The following is a 27,916-nucleotide window of genomic DNA, read 5'->3' on the forward strand; positions in this document are numbered from 1 at the left end:
TTAAATAAATTACATTGTCTTTTGATACAGCATTTCCCACTGTAATTGATAAGCAAGCATGTGTCTGGTATGCAGGCATTCATACCTCTTACTATATAGAGTAATTACATGGAAACTTGTATTGGTCTACACACCACATACAGTGCCTTCGGAAAGTATTCAGACCCCTGGAATTTATCAATTTTAGAATGAGGCTGTAACCTAACAGAATGTGGAAAAAGTCAAGGTGTCTGAATACTGTATAGTATTTGTTGAAAATAAAACTCAAATCAAATCATATTTCGTCACATACACAGTGTGCTAGCTGTGCTAGCTCCCTCAAAGCAGAACATCAATCAATATCAATATTAACAACACAAGAGTCAACTTTCGATTAATCACCCCTAACAACCATCAACCAATCCCAAACGGCACCATATTCCCTATGTAGTGCACTACTTTTGACCAGAGCTCTACGAGCCCAGGTCTAAAGTAGTGCACTATATAGGATGCCATTTGTGGTCGTCTTGAACTCCTCCCTACCTGGTAGTACTCCAGGTCGTCCTCCACGTTGACCTCGTCTTTAGGCTCCTTCCACATCAGATCTTCATCCTCCTCCAGAACCTCCTCCCCTAGTTCCTCCACACACAACTCCTCTCCAGCACTACCGTTGGCCAGGAGCTCCTCTTTGGCCTGAGAGAGCAAGCGAGAGGGTGACGAGAGAAAGAAAGCCAAGGGAGAGGTTAGGAGGAGAGACAAAGAGGGAAAGAAGAAAAAGTGGATGGATTACTATGTGAATTGTTTTAATGTCTTATTATCCAATGTCTCTTTAATCCAGTAGTGCCTCCAGGCCTGTAGTTGACTCCTGGAGCTGTGGTCAAATCCCACAATAGGATTAATACAGATTATCGTCCCAAAGTTTTACTCTCAACGCAGCATTAGATTAGCTTTGGATGTGAGACGGTAGGCAGCCCTATCCAACTCAATGACTTACAGACCTAATGTAATTCAATATCTGACAAGCTTCAACCTGAATAGTACATTTATTAACCATTAATAACCCATTAAGTTTACCATGTGGGAAGTTCTCTATGCATATTCATTAAATGCTAATTGTCTGACATGTAACATAATAATAGTCAGACCATGATGCTGAAAATGGCCCTGAGCACACACCACTCACTCTCTTATGCACACACCACTCACTCTCTTATACACATATGCACAAACTCACTCTCTGTTGCACACACCACTCACTCTCTTATGCACACCAGTAATGTATACCAGTTGATGTATACCAGTAATGTATACCAGTATTGTATAGGCCTACCAGTAATGTATAGGTCTACCAGCATTTTATTATTATTATTATTTTAAATTTTACCCCTTTTTCTCCCCAATTTCGTGGTATCCAATTGTTTAGTAGCTACTATCTTGTCTCATCGCTACAACTCCCGTACAGGCTCCGGAGAGACGAAGGTTGAAAGTCATGCGTCCTCGCACTGCTTCTTAACACAGTGCGCATCCAACCCGGAAGCCAGCCGCACCAATGTGTCGGAGGAAACACCGTGCACCTGGCAACCTTGGTTAGCGCGCACCTCCCTAACCCGGACGGCGCTAGGCCAATTGTGCGTTGCCCCACGGACCTCCCGGTCGCGGCCGGTTACGACAGAGCCTGCAGTACAGCGACCTTAACCACTGCGCCACCCGGGAGGCCCCTAGGTATACCAGTTGATGTATACCAGTAATGTATAGGCCTACCAGTAATGTATAGGTCTACGAGTTGATGTATACCAGTAATGTATACCAGTAATGTATAGGTCTACCAGTTGATGTATACCAGTAATGTATACCAGTAATGTATAGGTCTACCGGTAATGTATAGGTCTACCAGTTGATGTATACCAGTAATGTATAGGTCTACCAGTTGATGTATACCAGTAATGTATAACAGTAATGTATAGGTCTACCAGTAATGTATAGGTCTACCAGTTGATGTATACCAGTAATGTACAGTGGGGCAAAAAAGTATTTAGTCAGCCACCATTGTCCAAGTTCTCCCACTTAATAAGATGAGAGGCCTGTAATTTTCATCATAGGTACACTTCAACTATGACAGACAAAATGAGAAAAAATAATCCAGAAATCACAAGATTTTCTATGGGGTTGAGATCTGGAGACTGGCTAGGCCACTCCAGGACCTTGAAATGCTTCTTACGAAGCCACTCCTTCGTTGCCCGGGCGGTGTGTTTGGGATCATTGTCATGCTGAAAGACCCAGCCACGTTTCATCTTCAATGCCCTTGCTGATGGAAGGAGGTTTTCACTCAAAATCTCACGATACATGGCCCCATTCATTCTTTCCTTTACACGGCTCAGTCGTCCTGGTCCCTTTGCAGAAAAACAGCCCCAAAGCATGGTGTTTCCACCCCCATGCTTCACAGTAGGTATGGTGTTCTTTGGATGCAACTCAGCATTCTTTGTCCTCCAAAGTTGAGTTTTTACCAAAAAGTTATATTTTGGTTTCATCTGACCATATGACATTATCCCAATCTTCTTCTGGATCATCCAAATGCTCTCTAGCTAACTTCAGACAGGCCTGGACATGTACTGGCTTAAGCAGAGGGACACGTCTGGCACTGCAATACAACCCAACATTGCAGAGTTGTGTGTTTTTACCCCCAAGCCATAAGACTCCTGAACAGGTAATGAAATGGCTACCCAGACTATTTGCATTGTGTGCCCCCCCCCAAAACCCCTCTTTTACGCTGCTGCTACTCTCTGTTTATTATATATGCATCGTCACTTTAACTAAACATTCATGTACATGCTACCTCAATTGGCCCGGCCAACCAGTGCTCCCGCACATTGGCTAACCGGGCTATCTGCATTGTGTCCCGCCATCCACCACCCGCCAACCCCTCTTTTACGCTACTGCCACTCTGTTTATCATATATGCATAGTCACTTTAACCATATCTACATGTACATACTACCTCAATCAGCCTGACTAACCGGTGTCTGTATGTAGCCTCGCTACTTTTATAGCCTCGCTACTGTATATAGCCTGTCTTTTTACTGTTGTTTTATGTGTTTTTTGTGTATATGGCATGCCTACAATGATGGCAAAAAACAACATTTGAGAATGCGCTGACCCTGGTGCTAGAGGGGGTATGCAGCTGGAGGTTGAATGTTTGAAGGGGTACGGGACTATAAAAAGTTTGGGAACCACTGCAATAAGGTATAGGCCTGCCCTCTAGTGGCCAAATCAGGAGAGGAGCAGTGAAGATTAGACAGTGAGTGACGAACAGGGTAGGAAGCCTCATGTAAGACAAACTTCACAAGGCAAATGAACAAACACACACAAACATGGGCACAAACACACACACACACACACACACCGCATCACGTACCTCATCCTCGTCCCATTTGTCTTCGCTGCTCTTGTCCTGGTTGACCACGTAGCCAGGAGGCAGCCAGTTGACCGGTGGGTCAAAGATGGACACCACCATCCTGCAAGGAAGACCTTTCTTCTTTCCCAGACGATACAGGTTACAGTTGCTCACCTGTTAAACACAAAATAACTATTCAATTCACACCATTCCACACATACATAATTTGTAATCTTTCTAAGAATGCATTAGGTGAAATGTAGGCCTATGTGACAAAATGTACAGTAAAACAAAGAACCACAAACAAACTCTCATACAAATAGGCAAACAAAGCATTCCACTAACAAACATTCAACCCCAACCCCAGGGATGCGTACCAAATGGCACCCTATTCCCTATATAGTGCGCCACTTTTAACCAGAGCCCTAATGTAGGCCCTGATCAAAAGTAGTGCACTATAAAGGCTATAGGGTACAGTTTGGGACGTAAGCAAAAAGTCAGTCGTTCCCCTCGCCCCTCCCCTAGGCTCACCTTCTTGCTCCTCATGTAGGAGAGTCGTCCCTCGTGTGCATCGGGGTAGGTACAGAACAGGTAGGTGGTGATGGCGTGCTTCAGGAAGGAGTCTCCCAGCATCTCCAGACGCTCCAGGTTGAAGCCGTCACTGGCGTTGGACAGGGTCAGGGCCTGCAGAAACAAACAAAGATTCAGGTGATTGCTGGTCTTTTTTTCATTTTTGACAGAATCACTTTTTGTTGAGGGCTTGAAGGTAGGAATAAAACAATGAAAACACATGTAAGTGATATTTTTAATTGCTGAACAGAAATTTAAGTCAAATAAACAAGAGGACAAGAGGAATGTGTTGATTCTAAATATTTGTGGTTTTTCTCCCCCTCAACAGACAAGTAAGAATATGTCTAGTATGCATGTGAATATCTAAGTATATTTTGATAGAAAATCTGATATTTATTAGTTAAAACAATCAAAACTTCAATTAATCGACCCAAGTAACCATCAACTAACGCCGAAAAACTTGTTGAACCATACCTGAAGAATGAGCCCAGGGTTGGGCCCCAGGGTCTTGGAGCAGGGGCCAAGGGTATCCCCCACTACAGAGCTGCTGGTGGTGATCTCCTGGGTCTCTAGGGCCTCTGAGGGGTCAGGTAAAGGTGTTGTGGTGATGGGAGCTGTGCCGGCGGGCCCCGTCATCGTTGCTGGGCTGCAGCAGTCTGAGGTAGCTTGATTCACGTGGTGTCCGTCGCTCTCACGGAGCTCTGAGGTCCTCCCTGGTCTACATTCATCGCTAGGCTGGGGCTGGGGGGGTGGAAGCTGGGTCCCTGGCTGAGGCTGGGGGGGTGGAAGCTGGGTACCTGGCTGGGGCTGAGGGGGTGGAAGCTGGGTACCTGGCTGGGGCTGAGGGGGTGGAGGCTGGGTGCCTGGCTGGGGCTGAGGGGGTGGAAGCTGGGTACCTGGCTGGGGATGGGGGGGTGAAGGCTGGGTACCTGGCTGGGGCTGGGGGGGTGGAGGCTGGGTCCCTGGCTGGGGCTGGGGGGGTGGAGGCTGGGTCCCTGGCTGGGGCTGAGAAGGTGGAGGAGGTGGAGGCTGGGTCCCGGGCTGAGGGGGTGGAGGCTGGGTACCTGGCTGGGGCTGAGGGGGTAGAGGCTGGGTCCCTGGCTGGGGCTGAGGGGGTAGAGGAGGTGGAGGCTGGGTCCCGGGCTGAGGGGGTGGAGGCTGGGTACCTGGCCTGGGCTGAGGGGGTAGAGGCTGGGTCCCTGGCTGGGGCTGAGAGGGTGGAGGCTGGTTCCCTGGCTGGGGCTGAGGGGGTGTTGGGGTTAGATTCTGGTTCTCGATGCTAAGAGAGGGCTGCACAGGAAGAACTGAGGTAGTGGTTTGTGTTGTTGATACTTCTTTTTCGTTCTCCAGTGGCAAACCAGAACCAGCCGGGAGACATTGGCAGTTGTCACGTCCGTCGTGAAGGTGTGAATGGTCGCCGTGGTCACCGTTGTCATTGGCAATGGGGGCAGTGCCGTTAGCGAGGATGCTAGTGCAGGAGGCGGAGTCTGGCTGCTGGGGCTCCTCGTCCTCTGGTCTGTCATCTTTGGGGCGTTGGTGGATGTTGCACCCCTCAGGCCGAGAAGAGACATGACAGTCACTACAGGGTTGCTGGGAAACAGCAGCAGCAAGTCCAGGGTCAGGGGCTACAGTCTGGCCCTGCTGTTTACAGTTATCGTCACCGCTGTCCTCTTCCTCCTCCTCCTCCTCTTCCTCATCCTCATCACGCAGACAGATGAATGACTTGCTGTCGATGGACTTCTTCCATCCAAAGTCCAGGTTTGGATACCTATAAAGACCGATACCGTGTGAGATTTAGGGACATTATGTAGTGTTGGAGTGCTATTATCCAACAGCCAAACATCAAGTAGCAATTAGATTTAAAAGGATAGTTCTAGGGCTGTCCGACAAAAAAATATTTGTCAACTGAGAGTTGTCCTGTTATTTTGACCAATCAATTATTTTTCCATATTAGACAGACCCCGTGTTTGAATAAAAACCAACTACATATGCACTGAGCTTGTCTGATGCTTTAAGCAAACAGCTTGATAAAAACATTAAGAAACAGAAATTACTCAAAAAAGAGCCCGATGGTCATCCTGTGTTAAAACAAAATGGCAGCGAGTGCCTTGTGTGACTGGCGCATGTTGTCTCGCACTCCTCCCTAACACAGAGAAAAGGCACCAGAGCACAGGAAGTGTTTATTGCGCTGTCCGTGCTGAAGCTGCAACAAAATTCAGCAATTTAGCTTCTTACTTGTTTCTGACTGAAAAGTTGTTAAAGAAATCCCTAATTTGTTTAGGAAAAACATTCCTGATTCCCTGAAACCTTACTCTCTTTACGTAAAACATGTAAGCATCTATTGCGTGACTAATAGGGCCTGAGCTATAGCCGATCATAATCACATCAATAAATTGGTTATAACTAACTCCAAACATAGTAATGTCGACAGTAAAACTGATGTGAAAAAGACACTGGAAACGGGTTAATGTTTACTGGTTGCTCAAGAGGGAACGGGGAAGTCAGATGTGTAGAAGACATTGACTTCAAAAGCTCCCTTTGTTATTTAATTTTAAAACTAAAATGCTTGATTGCATTTCAAAGCATGAATGATTGATTGATAGATACAGTAGCCTATATATTGAATTATAGGCCTAAATCAGTTACGGTATTAAGACTAAACAGGATTCGCTCTTAGGTCTACAGCGCGATGGTGATTATACAAGGAAACTATACTAAGACTACTAATGACATTACTTATTATTATAATGAGGATCATAATAATAACAATAAGGAGATAAAGAAGAGGAGGGTATAGGAGGGAGAGCTGCGTGTATACTAGAGGTCGACCGATTATGATTTTTCAACGCCGATACCGATTAATCAGACAATTTTTGTATGTATTTGTAATAATAACAATTACAACAATACTGAATGAACACTTATTTTAACTTAATATAATACATCAATAAAATCAATTTAGCCTCAAATAAATAATGAAACCTGTTCAATTTGATTTAAATAATGCAAAAACAAAGTGTTGGAGAAGAAAGTAAAAGTGCAATATGTGCCATAAGTGTATGTAAACTTCCGACTTCAACTGTATATCTATTAAATATAACACCATACAATCCTCTTCAAACCTCCTAATTCATTCATCAACTTTGGGAACCATTAATTATTTAATGACATTTCTTGCACATCCACTGTTTTAGGACAACACAGGTGTACAGGATAAATAATGAAACATCTGTGAGGAATGCCATTTTCAAGTGAGAAAATCTTAGAATCTAGAATCTTAAGCCCCCCACAGACTGTAGCAACACAGGGAAAGGTGCCAATTCTACGGTTTCAGGACAGCGACCGAAAGCGCCCTTGTTATAAAACATTAGATTGCTCATTATTTTTTAATAATATAATCATACACCATGTCAGTATCACATGTCTTAGAGTAATGGACTGTGCCATCTCCGTGTCCTCCACAATGGATCAGTCCACTGAGACAGGCACCAATGCCCCATGAACCCCAAAAATGTTTTGGTGACTGATCGACAACATCTGACCAGCCTATCAACCAAACAACCGACCAGTCGACTAAATGGGGTCAGCCCTAGATAGTTCATCCAAGTCCAGTCCGGTTTATTTCACACGGTGAGCCGCCACACACTTTATTTACACCATAAAAAAAAGGAGTGAAATCCAGGAAAATGGAGATGAGACGTACCTGAAGTCAGAGGGCAGGGTCTGGGCTCCTACTCCAGCGTCGCTGGCTGTCTGGGCCCTCAGCTCCTCGGCTGTGAGAAGGCAGTGAAGGCGATACAGGATACTGGGGAGACACACAGCCTTCCTCCACAGAGAGGCTGGGATGGGGTGGATGGCACACAGCTCTGGGACCAGGATCTGGAGGGGAGGAGAGTGAGGAAAGTTAGACATTGGTTAAGTCCCAAATGAGACCCTTTTCCCCATACAGTGCACTATGTGGGGAAGGGTAGTCTAGTGGTTAGAGCGTTGGACTAGTAACCGAAAGGTTGCAAGTTCGAATCCCCGAGCTGACAAGGTACAAATCTGTCGTTCTGCACCTGAACAGGCAGTTAACCCACTGAAAATTAGAATTTGTTCTTAACTGACTTGCCTAGTAAAATAAAGGTCAAATAAATTTAAAAAAATAAAATAATGTTTGACCAGGGCCCTAGGAGTACAGCTGTTCTCCAACATATTCTAATCTAGTTCATTTTCAGAGCTTCAGCCATAAACCGGTATAGAGCCATGGCTCTGTGTGTACACTAGATCACCTGTTTGTTCTGTAGACTCTCCCACTTGGCCTTCCTCTTCTCTGCACTGCTGAGGGGCAGGGCTTTCCCCTTCTGGTTCAGGTGACGAGGGGTTAACAGGTTCAGGCTACAGGGAGATGTCAGAGGTCAAACACTGGGTGAGTTTAACAGTAGCTCTCAGATACAGTCACCTGTATAGGTGTCAAGGAACAGACAAAGGGTTCTCCCCATATCTTTACTAGTGCTCCCCACACTAGCCACTAGACAGAGGTCATCCTTATGATGGCACAGTTGATTAAGATACATTTTCTTCTCCCTCCCTCGCGTCCTCTCCCCTCCCCCTAAGTCCTCACCCGTTCTCTCGTCCTCTCTCCTGTCTTCTACTCCTCTCCCTCTTGTCCCCTCCCCCCAAACTCTCCCTCTAGTCCTCCCCCCTCTCTTTTCCTCTCCCTTAAGTCCTCATCCGTTTTATCGTCCTCTCCCCCTTCTCCCCCCCTCTAAGTCCTCTCCCCCCTCTCATCCTCTTTACCCCTCTATCTCTAGTCATCTCCCTCCCTTTCTTGTCTGCTCCCTTTCTCCCATCCTCCCTCTCTCCCCGTCCTCTCCCTCCCTCTTCCTCTTGTCCTCTCTCTCTCGTGCTCTCCCTCGTGTCCTCCCTCTTTCTCTCCCGTCCTCTCCCTCCCCTCTCTCATCCAGGCTCTCTCTCTTCCTCTCTCATCCTCTCTCTCGTCCTCCCTCTCTCATCTCCCTCTCCCGTCCACTCCCTCTCCGCCCTCCCATCCTCTCCCTCTCCCTCTTGTCCTCTCTCTCCCTCGTGTCTTCCCCCTCTCTCCCGTCCTCTCCCTCTCTCATCCAGGCTCTCTTGTCCTCTTCCTCCCTCTCTCATCCACTCTCTCCCCCTCTCCCTCTCCCGCTCTCTCCCTCTCTCTCTCCCGCTCTCTCCCTCTCGTCCTCCCCCTCTCATCCAGGCTCTCTTGTCCTCTTCCTCTCTCTCTTGTCCTCCTTCTCTCATCCACTCTCTCTCCCCCTCTCTCATCCTCTCTCTCGTCCTCTCTCTCGTCCTCTCGTCCCCTCCCTCTCTCGTCCCCTCCCTCTCTCGTCCCCTCCCTCTCTCGTACTCTCTCTCGTCCCATCCCTCTCTCGTCCTCTCGTCCCCTCCATCTCTCGTCCCCTCCCTCTCTCGTACTCTCCCTCTCTCGTACTCTCCCTCTCTCGTACTCTCCCTCTCTCGTACTCTCCCTCTCTCGTACTCTCCCTCTCATCCACTCCCTCTCTCCCTCTCTCGTCCTCTCCCTCTCTCGTCCTCATCCTCTCTCCCTCTCTCGTCCTCATCCTCTCTCGTCCTCATCCTCTCTCGTCCTCATCCTCTCGTCCTCATCCTCTCGTCCTCATCCTCTCTCCCTCTCTCGTCCTCATCCTCTTTCCCTCTCTCTCTCGTCCTCTCCCGTCCTCTTCCTCTCTCCCCCTCCCTCTCACGTCCCCTCCCTCTCACGTCCCCTCCCTCTCTCGTACTCTCCCTCTCTCGTACTCTCCCTCTCTCGTACTCTCCCTCTCTCATCCACTCTCTCTCTCGTCCTCCCACTCTCTTCCTCATCCTCTCTTCCTCATCCTCTCTCTTCCTCATCCTCTCTCCCTCTCTTGTCCTCATCCTCTCTCCTTCTCTCCCTCTCTCGTCCTCATCCTCTCTCGTCCTCATCCTCTCTCCCTCTCTCTCTCGTCCTCATCCTCTTTCCCTCTCTCTTCCTCATCCTCTCTCGTCCTCATCCTCACTCCTTCTCTCCCTCTCTCGTCCTCATCCTCTCTCCCTCTCTCATCCTCTCCCTCTCTCGTCCTCATCCTCTCTCCCTCTCTCGTCCTCATCCTCTCTCGTCCTCATCCTCTCTCGTCCACATCCTCTCTCGTCCTCATCCTCTCTCGTCCACATCCTCTCTCGTCCACATCCTCCCTCCTCCACATCCTCTCTCGTCCACATCCTCCCTCCCTCTCTCGTCCCCTCTCTCCCGTCCTCTTCCTCTCTCGTCCCCTCCCTCTCTCGTCCCCTCCCTCTCTCGTCCTCTCCCTCTCTCGTCCTCTCCCTCTCTCGTCCACTCCCTCTCTCGTCCACTCTCTCTCTCAACCTCTCCCTCGTCCTCCCTCTCTCGTCCTCATCCTCTCCCACTCTCATCCTCCCTCTCTCGTCCTCATCCTCTCTCTCACTCTCTCTCGTCCTCATCCTCTCCCTCTCTCATCCTTCTCTCGTCCTCCCTCTCGTCCTCTCCCTCTCTTGTCCTCATCCTCTCTCGTCCTCATCCTCTCTCGTCCTCTCCCTCTCTCGTCCTCATCCTCTCTCGTCCTCATCCTCTCTCCCTCTCTCGTCCTCATCCTCTCTCTCGCTCTCTCTCGTCCTCATCCTCTCTCGTCCTCTCCCTCTCTCATCCTTCTCTCGTCCTCATCCTTCTCTCGTATTCTCCCTCTCTTGTCCTCATCCTCTCTCGTCCTCTCCCTCTCTCGTCCTCATCCTCTCTCGTCCTCATCCTCTCTCCCTCTCTCGTCCTCTCTCCCTCTCTCGTCCTCATCCTCTCTCCTTCTCTCGTCCTCCCTCTCTCGTCCTCTCTCTCTCGTCCTCTCTCTCTCGTCCTCCCTCTCGTCTTCTCACCGTGAGGAGGTATGGTCTACGTCCAGTAGTGGCTGGTTTACGTTGGACAGGTCCAGGTTGTACTTGGTTTTGTAGTACTCAGCAAACGTCTGGTACTCCGGTGACGGGAACCTGCTGAGAGGTGTGAGGTCTGTGTAAACGTCAGCCACGTAGAAACGGTGAGGCTGGTCAAAGTTACGATACCTGAGAGAGACAGGGGTTAGAGAGACAGGGGTCAAGGTTTGGCATAATGGAACAGTGAAGATATACTTTAAATTCGCCACTCAAAACTTGCAAGATATTTACATCCAAATCTGTACCATGCTAGTTTCAGTTTTTGAAATAATCTTATTATCGTGTGGGTCATATGAAATGTATTGGATGTTGCTTCAAGAAAGTGAATATGTGTCCCAAATGGCATCCTATTCCCTATGGGCCCTGGGCAAAAGAAGTGCACTATATAGGGAATAGGGTGTTATTGGCTCCTCCGTCAGAGAGGGTAGTGAGCAGCGTACCGTGGAATGATGACAGCGTCCTGGTAGTCTTCCAGTTTGAAGGTGAAGGGGTTCTGCTTGGTGTACTGGGTGGTAGGAATGCCAACACGAGCCTCGGACTTCTCTATGTCCTCCATGAATTTAAAATCCAAATCTAGAGTGTTGGAATCCTCAACTGAAAGAGGAGACAGTGTGTTATTGATCTTAGTTACGACATGAAGGACTAAAGGACAAAACACGCCATGCCGACGAACCGTTAAGAACAGCGGGTAGCAGTACTATTGACTGACAACATGGGCTTTTAGTTAATTTACCAACAATTCTACATACGGAATGGAATCACCATCGTTGCAGTGTATTTTGTCCTTAAAAAACAGGGCCTACAGTATTATGTGTAACGTTGGGGTCTCACTGACCTACATTGAGAAGTAGAACGCAGTAGGCTGAACTAACACACCCAACAACATTAAGATAGAACGCAGTAGGTTAACTAACTCACCAACATTGAGAGGTAGAACGCAGTAGGCTGAACTAACTCACCCAACAACATTAAGGTAGAGTGCAGTAGGTTAACTAACTCACCAACATTGAGAGGTAGAACGCAGTAGGCTGAACTAACTCACCCAACAACATTAAGGTAGAGTGCAGTAGGTTAACTAACTGACCAACATTGAGAGGTAAAACGCAGTAGGTTAACCAACTCACCAACATTGAAAGGTAGAACGCAGTAGGTTAACCAACTCACCAACATTGAGAGGTAGAACGCAGTAGGTCAACTAACTCACCAACATTGAGAGGTAGAACGCAGTAGGCGGAGTCGGCCTGCGTGGGATTGAACTCTAAAGCAGGTTTCTCCAGGCGGAGGATGTGAGAGAAAATGTACTGATGTAGTCTGGTGATCAGGTCCAGCTGGACAGCACTCAGAGTGAACCCAGCCTTCTGGAGCTCCATGGAGATGGTCACCTCACCAGACCGCGTGTACACAGGAAAGTGGGGGATCTGGGGAGAGCGAGGAGGACGGGGTTAGGTGTAGAGGTTCAAGTTTCAAGTTTTCATAACAATCGGAAATCAGTATTTTTGGGCGCCGATTTGCCAATTTTATATATATTTTTGAATATACCTTTATTTAACTAGGCAAGTCAGTTAAGAACACATTCTTATTTTCAATGACTGCCTAGGAACGGTGGGTTAACTGCCTCGTTCAGTTAACCCACCTTGTCAGCTCGGGGATCCAATCTTGCAACCTTACAGTTAACTAGTCCAGGGCAATAACGACCTGCCTCTCTCTCGTTAAACTCCACAAGGAGACTTTGACTACCTGTTACGCGAATGCAGTAAGCCAAGGTAAGTTGCTAGTTAGCATTAAACTTATCTTATAAAAAAACAATCAATCATAATCACTAGTTAACTACACATGGTTGATGATATTACTAGATATTATCTAGCGTGTCCTGCGTTGCATATAATCTGACTGAGCATACAAGCATACAAGTATCTAAGTATCTGACTGAGCAGTGGTCGGCAGAAGCAGGCGCATAAACATTCATTCAAACAGCACTTTCGTGCGTTTTGCCAGCAGCTCTTCGTTGTGCGTTGCGCTGTTTATGACTTCAAGCCTATCAACTCCCGAGATGAGGCTGGTGTAACCGAAGTGAAATGGCTAGCTAGTTAGCGCGCGCTAATAGCGTTTCAAATGTCACTCGCTCTGAGCCTTCTAGTAGTTGTTCCCCTTGCTCTGCATGGGTAACGCTGCTTCGATGGTGGCTGTTGCCGTTGTGTTGCTAGTTCGAGCCCAGTGAGGAGCGAGGAGAGGGACAGAAGCTATACTGTCACACTGGCAATACTAAAGTGCCTATAAGAACATCTAACAGTCAAAGGTTAATGAAATACAAATGGTATAGAGGGAAATAGTCCTATAATTCCTATAATAGGTCCACAGACGATGCAATCTCAACCACACTGCACACTGCCCTAACCCATCTGGACAAGAGGAATACGTATGTGAGAATGCTGTTCATCGACTACAGCTCGGCATTTAACACCATAGTGCCCTCCAAGCTCGTCATCAAGCTCGAGACCCTGGGTCTCGACCCCACCCTGTGCAACTGGGTACTGGACTTCCCGACGGGCCGCCCCCAGGTGGTGAGGGTAGGCAACAACATTTCCACCCCGCTGATCCTCAACACTGGGGCCCCACAAGGGTGCGTTCTGAGCCCTCTCCTGTACTCCCTGTTCACCCACGACTGCGTGGCCACGCACGCCTCCAACTCAATCATCAAGTTTGCGGACGACACAACAGTGGTAGGCTTGATTACCAACAACGACGAGACGGCCTACAGGGAGGAGGTGAGGGCCCTCGGAGTGTGGTGTCAGGAAAATAACCTCACACTCAACGTCAACAAAACTAAGGAGATGATTGTGGACTTCAGGAAACAGCAGAGGGAACACCCCCCTATCCACATCGATGGAACAGTAGTGGAGAGGGTAGTAAGTTTTAAGTTCCTCGGCGTACACATCACAGACAAACTGAATTGGTCCACCCACACAGACAGCATCGTGAAGAAGGCGCAGCAGCGCCTCTTCAACCTCAGGAGGCTGAAGAAATTTGGCTTGTCACCAAAAGCACTCACAAACTTCTAAAGATGCACAATCGAGAGCATCCTGTCGGGCTGTATCACCGCCTGGTACGGCAACTGCTCCGCCCACAACCGTAAGGCTCTCCAGAGGGTAGTGAGGTCTGCACAACGCATGACTGGGGGCAAACTACCTGCCGTCCAGGACACCTACACCACCCGATGTCACAAGAAGGCCATAAAGATCATCAAGGACAACAACCACCCGAGCCACTGCCTGTTCACCCCGCTATCATCCAGAAGGCGAGGTCAGTACAGGTGCATCAAAGCTGGGACCGAGAGACTGAAAAACAGCTTCTATCTCAAGGCCATCAGACTGTTAAACAGCCACCACTAACATTGAGTGGCTGCTGCCAACACACGGACTCAACTCCAGCCACTTTAATAATGGGAATTGATGGGAAATGATGTAAAATATATCACTAGCCACTTTAAACAATGCTACCTAATATAATGTTTACATACCCTACATTATTCATCTCATATGTATATGTATATACTGTACTCTATATCATCTACTGCATCTTTATGTAATACATGTATCACTAGCCACTTTAACTATGCCACTTTGTTTACATACTCATATGTATATGTATATACTGCACTCAATACCATCTACTGTATCTTGCCTATGCCGCTCTGTACCATCACTCATTCATATATCTTTATGTACATATTCTTTATCCCCTTACACTTGTGTCTATAAGGTAGTAGTTTTGGAATTGTTAGCTAGATTACTTGTTGGTTATTATTGTCGGAACTAGAAGCACAAGCATTTTGCTACACTCGCATTAACATCTGCTAACCATGTGTATGTGACAAATAAAATTTGAATTGATGATTTGATTTGATTTAATAACTACAACGTAAAACTTCTTACCAACACTTTGTTTTTGCATTATTTAAACCAATCTGGCCCTCAAACCATCACGGTCACCTAATAATCCCAGTTTACAATTGGCTCTTTCATCCCCCTCCTTTCCCCTGTAACTATTCCCCAGGTCGTTGCTGCAAATGAGAACGTGTTATCAGTCAATTTACCTGGTAAAATAACGGATTAATAATTACAAATAAAAAAATTGGCCAATTAAATCGGTATCGGCTATTTTGGTCCTCCAATAATTGGTATCGGCGTTGAACAATCATAATTGGTCGACCTCTAGTTAGGTGAGTATCACAGTAAACTTAAATAAAAGGGCATACTAACTGTGGAAAAGCAAGGTGGGCCCTACTGTCTAGCTGTTGCCTCGTAGAAAAAAATATGTTCTCTATCAGTTTCAATAGAAATGGAATTGCTTGTTTGCATCCCTAAATATTTGATTTGTTTCCTGGCAGGTCCTCAATGGGAAACTGAAATATGTGTGTTCCTTACCCGAGGTATAGGTTTGGCAGTCAGGATGCCGAAGCACCTGGTAGTGTCCTCTGGAGGGTAGAGCTTCCTGCGGCGGAAGTTGAGTTCGTCAGGCAGAGGGGTGGTGAGGACCATGCCAATCACATACAGGTAGTAAGACTGCTCCGGTACAGGGTAACTGTCCCGAAGACACTCTGGTATCTGGACAGGAGAGAGAGACAGAGGTCATCTAGCTGTTAGATGCTCCAGAAGGAACAGTCAGATCTGACGGCCCATAGGGCTCTGGTCAAAGTAGTCTATTGTTGTATCAAAGTAATAGGGTGCCATTAGGGAAGCATCCAGTGTAGAGATATCTCACAGCTTTAGGGACGCATCCAGTGTAGAGATATCTCACAGCTTTAGGGAAGCATCCAGTGTAGAGATATCTCACAGCTTTAGGGAAGCATCCAGTCTAGAGATATCTCACAGCTTTAGGGAAGCATCCAGTGTAGAGATATCTCACAGCTTTAGGGACGCATCCAGTGTAGAGATATCGCACAGCTTTAGGGACGCATCCAGTGCAGAGATATCTAACAGCTTTAGGGAAGCATCCAGTGTAGAGATATCTCGCAGCTTTAGGGAAGCATCCAGTGTAGAGATATCTCACAGCTTTAGGGACACATCCAGTGTAGAGATATCTCACAGCTTTAGGGAAGCATCCAGTGAAGAGATATCTCACAGCTTTAGGGACACATCCAGTGTAGAGATATCTCACAGCTTTAGGGAAGCATCCAGTGTAGAGATATCTCACAGCTTTAGGGACGCATCCAGTGTAGAGATATCTCACAGCTTTAGGGAAGCATCCAGTCTAGAGATATCTCACAGCTTTAGGGAAGCATCCAGTCTAGAGATATCTCACAGCTTTAGGGAAGCATCCAGTGTAGAGATATCTCACAGCTTTAGGGACGCATCCAGTGTAGAGATATCTAACAGCTTTAGGGACACATCCAGTGTAGAGATATCTCACAGCTTTAGGGACACATCCAGTGTAGAGATATCTCACAGCTTTAGGGAAGCATCCAGTGTAGAGATATCTCACAGCTTTAGGGAAGCATCCAGTCTAGAGATATCTCACAGCTTTAGGGACACATCCAGTGCAGAGATATCTAACAGCTTTAGGGAAGCATCCAGTGTAGAGATATCTCACAGCTTTAGGGACGCATTCAGTGTAGAGATATCTAACAGCTTTAGGGACTCATCCAGTGTAGAGATATCTAACAGCTTTAGGGAAGCATCCAGTGTAGAGATATCTAACAGCTTTAGGGACGCATCCAGTGTAGAGATATCTCACAGCTTTAGGGAAGCATCCAGTGTAGAGATATCTCGCAGCTTTAGGGAAGCATCCAGTGTAGAGATATCTCACAGCTTTAGGGAAGCATCCAGTGTAGAGATATCTAACAGCTTTAGGGACTCATCCAGTGTAGAGATATCGCACAGCTTTAGGGACGCATCCAGTGTAGAGATATCTCACAGCTTTAGGGACGCATCCAGTGTAGAGATATCGCACAGCTTTAGGGACGCATTCAGTGTAGAGATATCGCACAGCTTTAGGGACGCATCCAGTGCAGAGATATCTAACAGCTTTAGGGAAGCATCCAGTGAAGATATATCTAACAGCTTTAGGGAAGCATCCAGTGAAGAGATATCTAACAGCTTTAGGGTAGAATTCAGTGTGGTGACAACTCACAGCTTTAGGGTAGCACTGCCTCCTCTTGGTGGATCCTGGTCTGCCTGGAACACTGGTCTCCTCCTCGTCATGGAGATCCAGCTCCTCCTCATACTTCACGGTCTCTTTCCCCACAGGCATCAAGTGGTCATCCAACTCACCTGGAGAAGAGAGAGGCAGAACCATTTAACTACCGTAGAAGTATAGCAAAAAATATGCCCAAAAAGTTCAATGTCACTGCACAGCAGTTAATACCAGGTCCCCCTTAATACGAACACCCCAGCAAATTCAGTTACATTCCCACAAGCTTGAAGAGAGAGAGGGAGATTTGAGGGAGGTACTACATGATGAAGGATATTCTAACAAATAGTTTAATTTTATTGACCTTTTTTGTGAAGATTTTCACAACAAAGTAGTGCCACAGCCTTCTCTGCCAGTCGTGCACAGTTCATGATTGGCCCCTGCAATGACAAAAAAAAAGTGTACATAGGTCTCAAAGACATCCATTAAACACACTGAATCTTGACGTCTCAAATGGAAAAAGTGGATGCTACACATTGACGGTGGATGTGGTGAATTTCACCCCCATGTAGCCTACTACAGCCATTTGTGCACCTGGGAACACTGTATAAGTGTCCCAAAAGGCACCCTTTTCCCTATATAGTGCACTACTTTTGACCAGAACTGGAATATATAGGCAATATGGCCATTTGTGAATCAGACCTACCAATCAAATCAATTAGACCAACAAATCAAATCAATGAGGAAAGCCTGAGACTCACAGCGACGGGCACCCGTAGAGGGGAATTGATGGGCAAGTAGAGGGTTGACTGGTAGCGCCCATCCTTCAGCTCCTTGGTCTTACACTTAGGTGCCAGGTGAGTAAATGGGTCACTGGGCAGACGGGCACAGTATCTGGAGAGAGGGTCATTAGCACACCAGACCATCCACAGCCAAATTAAAACAAAATCAAACATATTTTGTTATCAGTCCATTTAGAGCCTTGTTTCCAATGAGAACCATTTTAAAACTGTAGATATCTTTCACAGACTCAAAGCAGGGCTGGCGGTTCTCTCTTTACCTGTTGATGTGTCCGATAGCCGTGTTGATGGTGACGCGGGGCCCTCCTTCCTCAGAGCGGAGCACGTAGGGAGGCAGGATGTTGTCATCATCCTGCACCGGTTCCACCTCAAAGTCACCGACCCCCGCTGCCTTGGAACACTTGTTTCTCAGGATCTGAAGACGTCAAGAGAAGACCTACAGTCATCAGTATTAGGGTTGTCACAATACGAGCAGAGAAACACCAAGGACCTCTCATATCATCCAAGGACGGGCCTTGTGGACAGACACACAAATCAATTAAACAGGCAGATAGTTCCCTATACAGTACAGTGCACTACGCTACAGGGTGCCATTTGGGATGCATCCTTAAACAAATCTCTGAGAATCCCTGTGTTCCTCTGACAGACACTATGGGGCCTTGAGGACAGGCTCTGAAAACCACACCTTCTCTATGGCCTTGTAGGTCTTCAGGTCTTCCTCGAAGGTCTTGGTCCTCTCACTTTCAGCCAGCATGATGTAGTTGGAGACGGGGGCTCTGGCTCGGCCTTTAGACTGAACGTAGGACCTACAGTCAAGTCAAAGTTTATTGAAAGTGTATTTACCAGGGGTCACAACACACTTTATATGCTTAAAAATAAGAGGAACAAAATGTAGAACGGGAACAATATCAACAATATAAAACATAACAAAAAGAGAAGCCAATAGTTCATTGAGCAAGAAGCAACAAGGTAGTGGATGGACAAGCAGTGCTGTACCTGTACTCAGTGGGCAGGTCAAACCTCACCACCAGGTTACACTTGGGAATATCTACCCCTTCCTCCACGATGCTGGTCGCTATGAGCAGGTTGGTCTCGTGGGCACGGAACTTACGCAGAACCTGAGAGATAATGAGGAAATATGGTTAGGTCTGAATGGAAGGAGGGGAGAGAGAGAGGCAGAAATAGAGAGAGACAGAGAGTGAGAGAGAGGCAGAGAGAGCGAGAGAGGCAGAGAGAGCGAGAGAGGCAGAGAGAGCGAGATAAGCAGAGAGAGCGAGAGAGGCAGAGTGAGAGGCAGAGTGAGAGAGAGAGGCAGAGAGAGCGAGAGAGAGAGGCAGAGTGAGAGAGAGGCAGAGAGAGCGAGAGAGAGAGGCAGAGAGCGAGAGAGAGAGGCCGAGAGGTAGAGGCAGAGAGCGAGAGAGAGAGAGGCAGAGAGCGAGAGGTAGAGAGCGAGAGAGAGGATGAGAGACAGACAGACAGGCAGGAAGGCAGACAGACAGGCAGAGAGAGAGAGAGAGAGAGATAATGAGAGAAAGAGAGAGGCAGAGACACACTAATGTAGGGGTAGGTCCATTTCAATGTAAACAGATGGGATAATGTCACAATCCAAGATGTTGTGTTCCCACCTCTTCCTGTTTCCTGAACTCCACCTCCATCTGCTTGTTGCGTGGCTGGTTCTTTCCGATGCTGTGTCCCGTGATGAAGTTACTGCTGATGTAGGCCAGCTCCGGGTCCTGTTTCCCTGCCTCCTTTATTAGCCTGACACAGAGGGACAGTAATCATGGAAATGGTATTTAGACAACTGAAATCCTCCCCCCAAAATATACTGCTAAATCACAAAGTTAGATCAATACAATTCATTCATTCTTCTAGTCTTTTGAGCAGTGTACGAGAAACAATCCAAGGAGCCAGTGTAGCAGAGGTATCACACAATTGAGCCAAATAGGCATTGAACACCAGATGCGTACCGGTTGAGGACGACGGCCGTGTAGCGCCTCTCAACGAAGATGATCCCACACAGGATGTTGGTGAACGGTGAGGGGAAGTTAGCCTCGGGTTTCTCCTTTACCTCCACCTCCTCATCCTCGTCTTCGTCTTCCGAGTCACTCCACGACACGTAGTTGTCCTCGTTGCGGTTGTTGTACCACTCCACACTCTCAAACTGTTGCCTCTCAAAGGGCTTGTACTCATGGAGGATCTCCAGGAGACGGATGACCTTCGGGGTCACAAACTTCAGGTCCAGAGAGGCCGGGGAGAAGAGTTCCTCACACAGGGCGTGGACCTAGGACACCAGGAAGAAATAACTTCATAATAAACCCTGTGGACCTAGGACACCAGGAAGAAATAACTTCATAATAAAACCTGTGGACCTAGGACACCAGGAAGAAATAACTTCATAATAAAACCTGTGGACCTAGGACACCAGGAAGAAATAACTTAATAATAAAACCTGTGGACCTAGGACACCAGGAAGAAATAACTTCATAATAAACCCTGTGGACCTATCCTGTACCAAGAGGGGAAATTCACTTGCCCTTGTACACACACACACACACACACAAACCCTGCTAGTGAACCTGGAAACTAAAGTAAACTAAAGTAAAAAATAATAAAAAGTAACACAATAACGAGGCTATATACAGGGGGTACCGAGTCAGTGTGCGGGGGTACAGGTTAGTCGAGGTCATTTGTACATGTAGGTAGGGGTGAAGTGACTATGCATAGATAATAAATAGCGAGCAGCAGCAGTGTACAAAACAAATGGAGGGGGGGCGGGGTCAATGTAATAGTTTGATTAATTGTTCAGCAGCAGTCTTATAGCTTGGGGGTAGAAGCTGTTAAGGAGCCTTTTGGTCTGAGACCTGGCACTCCAGAAAATAGTCTATGACTTGGGTGACTGGAGTCTCTGACAATTTTATGGGCTTTCCCCTGACACCGCCTGGTATATAGGTCCTGGATGGCAGGAAGCTTGGCCCCAGTGATGTACTGGGCCGTACACACTACCCTCTGTAGCGCCTTATGGTCAGATGCCGAGCAGTTGCCATACCAGGCGGTGATGCAGCTGGTCAGAATGCTCTCGATGGTGCAGCTGTAGAACTTTTTGAGGATCTGGGGACCCATGCCAAATATTTTCAGTTTCCAGAGGGGGGAAAGTTTTTGTCGTGCCCTCTTCACGACTGTCTTGGTGTGTTTGGACTAGAGGTCGATATCGATTAAGCGGACAAATCTTTTTTTTTTCTTTTTTTTATAATGACAATTACAACAATACTGAATGAACACTTATTTTAACTTAATATAATACATCAATCAAATCTATTTAGCCTCAAATAAATAATGAAACATGTTCAATTTGGTTTAAATAATGCAAAAACAAAGTGTTGGAGAAGAAAGTAAAAGTGCAATATGTGCTATGTAAGAAAGCTAACGTTTAAGTTCCTTGCTCAGAACATGAGAACATATGAAAGCTGGTGGTTCCTTTTAATATGAGCCTTCAATATTCCCAGGTAAGAAGTTTTAGGTTGTAGTTATTGTAGGAATTATAGGACTATTTCTCTCTATACCATTTGTATTTCAATAACCTTTGACTATTGGATGTTCTTATAGGCACTTTAGTATTGCCAGTGTAACAGTATAGCTTCTGTCCCTCTCCTCGCTTCTCCCTGGGCTCGAACCAGGAACACAACGACAACAGCCACCCTCGAAGCAGCGTTACCCATGCAGAGCAAGGGGAACAACCACTCCAAGTCTCAGAGCTAGTGACGTTTGAAACGCTATTAGCGCGCACCCCGTTAACTAGCTAGCCATTTCACATCGGTTACACCAGCCTAATCTCGGGAGTTGATAGGCTTGAAGTCATAAGCAGCGCAATGCTTGATGCACAACGAAGAGCTGTTGGCAAAATGCACGAAAGTGCTGTTTGCATGAATGCTTACGAGCCTGCTGCTGCCTACCACCGCTCAGTCAGACTGCTCTATCAAATCATAGACTTAGTTATAACATAATAACACACAGAAATACGAGCCTTAGGTCATTAATATGGTCGAATCCGGAAACTATCATCTCGAAAACAAGACGTTTATTCTTTCAGTGAAATACGGAACCGTTCCGTATTTTATCTAAGGGGTGGCATCCATTAGTCTAAATATTCCTGTTACATTGCACAACCTTCAATGTTATGACATAATTAGGCGGCCCAAACTGTTGCATAGACACTGACTCTGCGCGCAATGAACGCAAGAGAAGTGACACAATTTCACCTGGTTAATATTGCCTGCTAACCTGGATTTCTTTTAGCTAAATATGCAGGTTTAAAAATATATACTTCTGTGTATTGATTTTAAGAAAGGCATTGATGTTCATGGTTAGGTACACATTGGAGCAACGATACGTACCGCATCGATTATATGCAACGCAGGACACGCTAGATAAACTAGAAATATAATCTATCCATGTGTAGTTAACTAGTGATTATGATTGATTGTTTTTTTTACAAGATAAGTTTAATGCTAGATAGCAACTTACCTTGGCTTACTGCATTCACGTAACAGGCAGTCTCCCCGTGGAGTGCAATGAGAGGCAGGTCGTTAGAGCGTTGGACTAGTTAACTGTAAGGTTGCAAGATTGAATCCCCCGAGCTGACAAGGTGAAAATCTGTCGTTCTGCCCCTGAACGAGGCAGTTAACCCACCGTTCCTAGGCCATCATTGAAAATAAGAATGTGTTCTTAACTGACTTGCCTAGTTAAATAAAGATTAAATAAAGGTGTAAAAAAAAATCAGTGTCCAGAAATACCGATTTCCATTTGTTGTGAAAACTTGAAATCGGCCCTAATCAGCCATTCCGATTAATCGGTTGACCGCTAGTTTGGACCATGATAGTTTGTTGGTGATGTGGACACCAAGGAACTTGAAACTCTCGACCAGCTCCACTACAGCCACGTCAATGTTAATGGGGGCCTGTTCGGCCCGCCTTTTCCTGTAGTCCACGATCAACTCCTTTGTCTTGATCACGTTTAGGGAGAGGTTGTTGTCCTGGCACCAAACTGCCAGTTCTCTGACCTCCTCCCTATAGGCTGTCTCATTGTTGTCGGTGATCAAGCCTACCACTGTTGTGTCGTCAGCAAACTTAATGATGGTGTTGGAGTCGTGGGTGAACAGGGAGTACAGGAGGAGACTAAGTACACACCCCTGAGGGGCCCCAGTGTTGAGGATCAGCGTGGCGGATGTGTTGTTGCCTACCCTTACCACCTGGGGGCGGCCCGTCAGGAAGTCCAGGATCCAGTTGCAGAGGGAGGTGTTTAGTTCCAGGGTCCTTAGCTTAGTGATGGGCTTCATGGGCACTATGGTGTTGAATGCTGAGCTGTAGTCAATGAACGGCATTCTGACATAGGTATTCCTTTTGTCCAGGTGGGAAAGGGCAGTTTGGAGTGCGATTGAGATTGCGTCATCTGTGGATCTGTTGGGGCAGTATGCGAATTGGAGTGGGTCTAGGTTATCTGGGAGGATGCTGTTGATGTGAGCCATGACCAGAATTTCAAAGCACTTCATGGTTACTAACGTGAGTGCTACGGGGTGGTAATCATTTAGGCAGGTTACCTTCGCTTCCTTGAGCACAGGGACTATGGTGGTCTGCTTCGAACATGTAGGTACAACAATGGATGCCATGCCCTTATTACAGCAATGGATGTCACGCAAGCGCTTTACAGAACTCAGCTAGGCCTACATAGCAAGACAGGAGACCAAACTCAATGGGAATCACACAAAGAACATACACAAGAGTAAGTCGTTACACACATACCTTCCTCAGGATGGTGTCGGTGAAGAGCAGGAACTTCCTGTTGATCTCTTCCTGTTCGTGTTTGATGTACTTCTGCAGCTCCCTCACCATGATGCCAGCCACCTTGTCGGCACACCACGGCCCCAGCACCAGCAGCACCGCCCGGCAGTCACTCAACACCTGGGGAAGGAGATCATTCAATGAGGATCTTTGAGAATGTTTTAATCCTAAAAAAACGTGTGTGTAGTAGCCTACATGTTGTTTGAGGAACAGTAGGCCAACATAGCTCCTGTAATAGGTCAAAGCTGTATGCCAGAAAACATTTGTAGTGCATGGGTGAAGTTAGGCCTTGTGGTGCTCATGTGAATTTCCGTTATTTTTTTAAGCTTCAGACCAGCCTCACTTCTCCCTTAAAACATACTTTTGCTATTCAATACTCTCTGGTGTAGATTAGGACTATGCACACATTCTCATTAGCAGACCTGCTTGGATATGAAGGTGGGGTCAGACCTGTTTGGATATGAAGGTGGGGTCAGACCTGTTTGGATATGAAGGTGGGGTCAGACCTGTTTGGATATGAAGGTGGGATCTCTGTCCTCTCGAGGCACAGGTATGTTGCAGTCGTTGAGGAAGTGGAGAGCCTCGTCCAGCTCGCTCAGTAGATGCTCTGAAAGGCCGCTCTTGTCCAGGTAGGGTCCACAGTCCAGTACCACCTCTCTGGGCTGGGAGGCATATCTGGGGGACACACAACACACAGTTAAATGTTCCATTTTCAATCATAATAAGTAAGGGCTCGATTCAATCGGTACCCAGAAGTTCAGTGCATTTTAAATCTAAAGACAATGTTCCCCCGTTAGCACAGACTGCATTCATGGTAAACGCTGCATGTCGGCTCAATCGGAAATTACCTTAACATTTAAATCGCGCTATACAGCTGAACTTACACGATACGGATTGAATCGAGCCCTTAGATTATGTGCACAGGAGGTACCTGATCCCAGATCAGCAGTCCCACTGAGACGCTTTGTGAATACAGGCCATGATGTGTAGAATTACCTGTCAAGGACAACAAGGTCAGTAGCTGTCTCTGCATTGCTCCGCAGGATCCGCTCCAAGTTCTGGATCTTCTGTTCCAGTTCAGACGGGTCACATTTACCATTCAAAATTGATGCAGTGAGGCCCAGGATCCGAGGGCTGCACGGACAGCCCTCACATAGCTGAAACAGGAGATAGACACAGCCCACACATTACTGAAACAGAGGAGAGATAGACGAAACAGAGATGAAGAGACGGCAATCACATCACTGGGAACAAAGAAATGGGAGACAGGAAGACTGAGCCAGCCTAAAACAAGGAAACTCCAAAAACATTGACCAGCCTCCAATGGGTTCCAATAATGAAGGCTGACTGACCACACTTTTCTCATCTACAAAATGGGGAACAATATAATTAATAATGTCCAATCTCCATAAGGCCTTGGCTTTCTCCATACAGGGAAGGAAGAGTACGTGCTTGGCTTTCAAGCGACAGTTGAATATATAGATAGCTACGTAGAACAAATAGCAAATGTACCTTCATTATCTCCCGGTAGGGATGGTCCGTGATTGCCAGGTGACACTCATCAAACACCACCAGGTTGAGTTTCCATAGTGGCAGCACTCCACTCTTCAGCACATGCAGGAAGATATGGCACGTCATAACGAGCACCTAGAACAGAAACGATGGACAGAGTGAGTGGAGGATGGCATATTGCCTCGAAGAATAGATTATAGTTGTGAGACAGTATTCTGTGATGGACACAATTAATAACTTCTCCAACTTATGGACAAAACACTGAGGGTAATCAGTGTTCTTTTTCTAAGTTGTTGAAATTGAGGGGAGAAAACTTGAGTAATGTTTTATTTTGTAGAATTACCATTGGTATTTATCATGAAAGAACTCTGAAAGAACAATTGGTACTTTATTCTGGCAATTGTTTAGGATTATATGAAAATTGATGACAATTGGTACTTTATTCTGGCAATTGCTTAGAATTATATGAAAATTGATAACTGGTAATTTTCCAGAAAGTTGGTTCAATGAACGGCACCTGATTTTCAATCATTTCTTGGCTCCACTTTTCCCTGGACCATGATGAGGTCTTCTCCACACACATGTATTCTCCAACCTGGAGATCAGAGTGGGTCCTAACACTAGCTGCTTGCTGAATCACAGACGATGCTTTATTTACCATGGAACAGAAGAGGGGAAAACAGAAGAATCATGGTCTCAATCATATTGATGTACACTTATTAGAAGTTCACACTTATAAAAAGGCTGCATTGTGACTCTCCACCCTTCCCCTTAAAGTGTGCACTTCCACTCTGCCTGAAATGGATTTAACAATGGTGAAACTTCCTCCAACCAATGCTTACACCAATCTAACGCTTTTAAATCCATGACAGGCCTGACAGGGAGTGCACATGCACACTTTGGGAAAAGTGTGAAGAAATGGGATGCACCAAATAGTACATTTCTCTGCGTCTTTAAATGTAGCTACCTGCATTCACCAGGAAAACTGTCCTCTTCCCCTGTTCCACTAAATCTCCCCGGATTTGGTGGGAGAGCTCTTTAGTTAGGAGTACTGCAATAAAAGTCTTCCCTGAGCCAGTATTTAAGCAGACAATAGTATTGTGTTCAAGAGCTGCTTCAAGAAGTTCAACCTGGCAGGACAGATAAGGTCAGTCATTAGTTTCAAACGTTGTGTACTATAACTGGTTACAAATAAATGCACTGGTGGTTACAAATGAATAAACTTGTGAAATAAAAGATAGATGCTGCACACTGACGAATGTTCGCAGTTTATTGAGCGAAAGATCAATGGTGATGAATGTACCAATGTCTACATACAACGCAATGCACTTAGCTGGACTACTTGCTCATTCCTCACCTGATATTTCCTAGGCGTGTAGATGTTGTCGTGGATGGCCTCCTGTTGCCACGGGAGACCAAAGAAAGGCCCCATGGGATTGGAGGCGGGGGTGACCAGCTGGAGTCCTGCCATGCTGCTTTTGGGGGATGCTGGGGGGTGCGGTCCTCCACTCTTCCACTTTATTTTTTATCTAATTTCATCATTCCTCTCCTCTAAAGCTTACTGGTTCAGAAATAAACGGACAGCATGCAGACATGATGTTACTAATAATACAAGAATTGCTAATATTATTGAATGACATGATCAATAATACATAATTGAATCAATCTCCCCTCTAAAGCTAACTGGTTCAAGAAGAAACAGACAGCATGCAGGCATGATGTTGCTAATTATGGGCAATTCCACAGTAACAGAGTGATGCAGACTCAGTGCAGATGCAAACTTCGGTAACAGAATGACGGTTGGTGCTGTTTGTGCCATCATTCTGTTAGCAAACTTTGCATCTGCACTGTTGTTCTTCAGGTAAACGTGTTTTTGTAAAAATGTCAGTGGAAATTGTTAAAAGTGGTCTTTGTGCATAGAGTTGTATGGTTTGTTAAACTTTGAAATAAATGGTTTTTGTTTGACATACATCGTATAATGAAAAAGCTGAGTCTCAGCATCACTGTCACCATGGAATTTCCCTAATACAATAATTGCTAATATTATTGGATGACATGACCAATAATAAATCATTGAATATTTATCCTCCTCTAAAGCTAACTGGCTCAGGAAGCAACAGACAGCATGATGTTACCAGTAATACAATAATTACTAATATTATTGACAAGACATGATCAATAATAAACATGATATTCACACACGTGAAATGTATACTTACAGGTAGCGGCATAGACTCTGTGATGGGCCAGGCAGGACTTCTTCTAGGCTTCATCTCAACTAGAGGAGCTGTACAGAGAAACACACAACACAACCCCCTTAACATTAAAACCATTGACAGACCTATTGCACAAAAGTAAATGAAACTGTTGTTTCCTAGATTAAGGCTAACTATCATATGTCAGGCTTATGGTAAAATGTATTTTTATCTCTATGCAGTTGACTGGCTGTAATGGCAGGGCTTGAGAAGCTGAAGATTTTCCTTCCTAAAAAGAAATCCCAGACAGAAAGGGAAAATACATGAGAGCACAGACATCTTGATGGGAGGAAATGGGAGAGTTTTGGTGTGGGCCGGAGGGGAGTGGAGGAGGGAGGGCGGTGGAATGGGAGGGTAATCTAAATTCTGGATGGCCACTAGCTTTTCAACACATTGTTGCCGCCCTAAAATCAAGACTGCCCTGACTACAGCTGCTCAACACAGCTGCAACCAATACCAGCAGTCATTTCAGCTCAGCCAGCACAAGCCCTCATTTTTATTGACTGAT

General features: G+C 46.2%; 1 protein-coding gene across 1 annotated transcript in view; it reads right to left on the bottom strand.

Moving 5' to 3' along the window:
- Positions 1 to 27,916, bottom strand: part of LOC139383315 (dicer 1, ribonuclease type III) — a 70,132-nt gene that overhangs the window by 20,373 nt on the left and 21,843 nt on the right. The window contains exons 2-27 of the mRNA XM_071127801.1: positions 27,373 to 27,440; positions 26,511 to 26,714; positions 26,121 to 26,283; positions 25,671 to 25,801; positions 25,154 to 25,288; positions 24,638 to 24,798; positions 24,148 to 24,316; positions 23,603 to 23,761; positions 19,775 to 20,088; positions 19,433 to 19,565; positions 18,804 to 18,925; positions 18,493 to 18,613; positions 18,068 to 18,222; positions 17,769 to 17,901; positions 17,372 to 17,447; positions 17,008 to 17,147; positions 15,303 to 15,482; positions 12,083 to 12,296; positions 11,319 to 11,472; positions 10,825 to 11,007; positions 8,211 to 8,316; positions 7,643 to 7,818; positions 4,414 to 5,707; positions 3,901 to 4,053; positions 3,391 to 3,543; positions 523 to 672 (exon numbers count right to left, since the gene is read on the bottom strand). Coding sequence (XP_070983902.1) covers positions 523 to 672; positions 3,391 to 3,543; positions 3,901 to 4,053; positions 4,414 to 5,707; positions 7,643 to 7,818; positions 8,211 to 8,316; positions 10,825 to 11,007; positions 11,319 to 11,472; positions 12,083 to 12,296; positions 15,303 to 15,482; positions 17,008 to 17,147; positions 17,372 to 17,447; positions 17,769 to 17,901; positions 18,068 to 18,222; positions 18,493 to 18,613; positions 18,804 to 18,925; positions 19,433 to 19,565; positions 19,775 to 20,088; positions 23,603 to 23,761; positions 24,148 to 24,316; positions 24,638 to 24,798; positions 25,154 to 25,288; positions 25,671 to 25,801; positions 26,121 to 26,283; positions 26,511 to 26,624 — 4,989 coding nt within the window. The 5' untranslated portion in view covers positions 26,625 to 26,714; positions 27,373 to 27,440. The remainder of the gene's footprint in view (positions 1 to 522; positions 673 to 3,390; positions 3,544 to 3,900; positions 4,054 to 4,413; positions 5,708 to 7,642; positions 7,819 to 8,210; positions 8,317 to 10,824; positions 11,008 to 11,318; positions 11,473 to 12,082; positions 12,297 to 15,302; positions 15,483 to 17,007; positions 17,148 to 17,371; positions 17,448 to 17,768; positions 17,902 to 18,067; positions 18,223 to 18,492; positions 18,614 to 18,803; positions 18,926 to 19,432; positions 19,566 to 19,774; positions 20,089 to 23,602; positions 23,762 to 24,147; positions 24,317 to 24,637; positions 24,799 to 25,153; positions 25,289 to 25,670; positions 25,802 to 26,120; positions 26,284 to 26,510; positions 26,715 to 27,372; positions 27,441 to 27,916) is intronic.

This window comes from Oncorhynchus clarkii, chromosome 25 (genome assembly GCF_045791955.1).
Source record: "Oncorhynchus clarkii lewisi isolate Uvic-CL-2024 chromosome 25, UVic_Ocla_1.0, whole genome shotgun sequence".
Taxonomy (NCBI): Eukaryota; Metazoa; Chordata; class Actinopteri; order Salmoniformes; family Salmonidae; genus Oncorhynchus; species Oncorhynchus clarkii.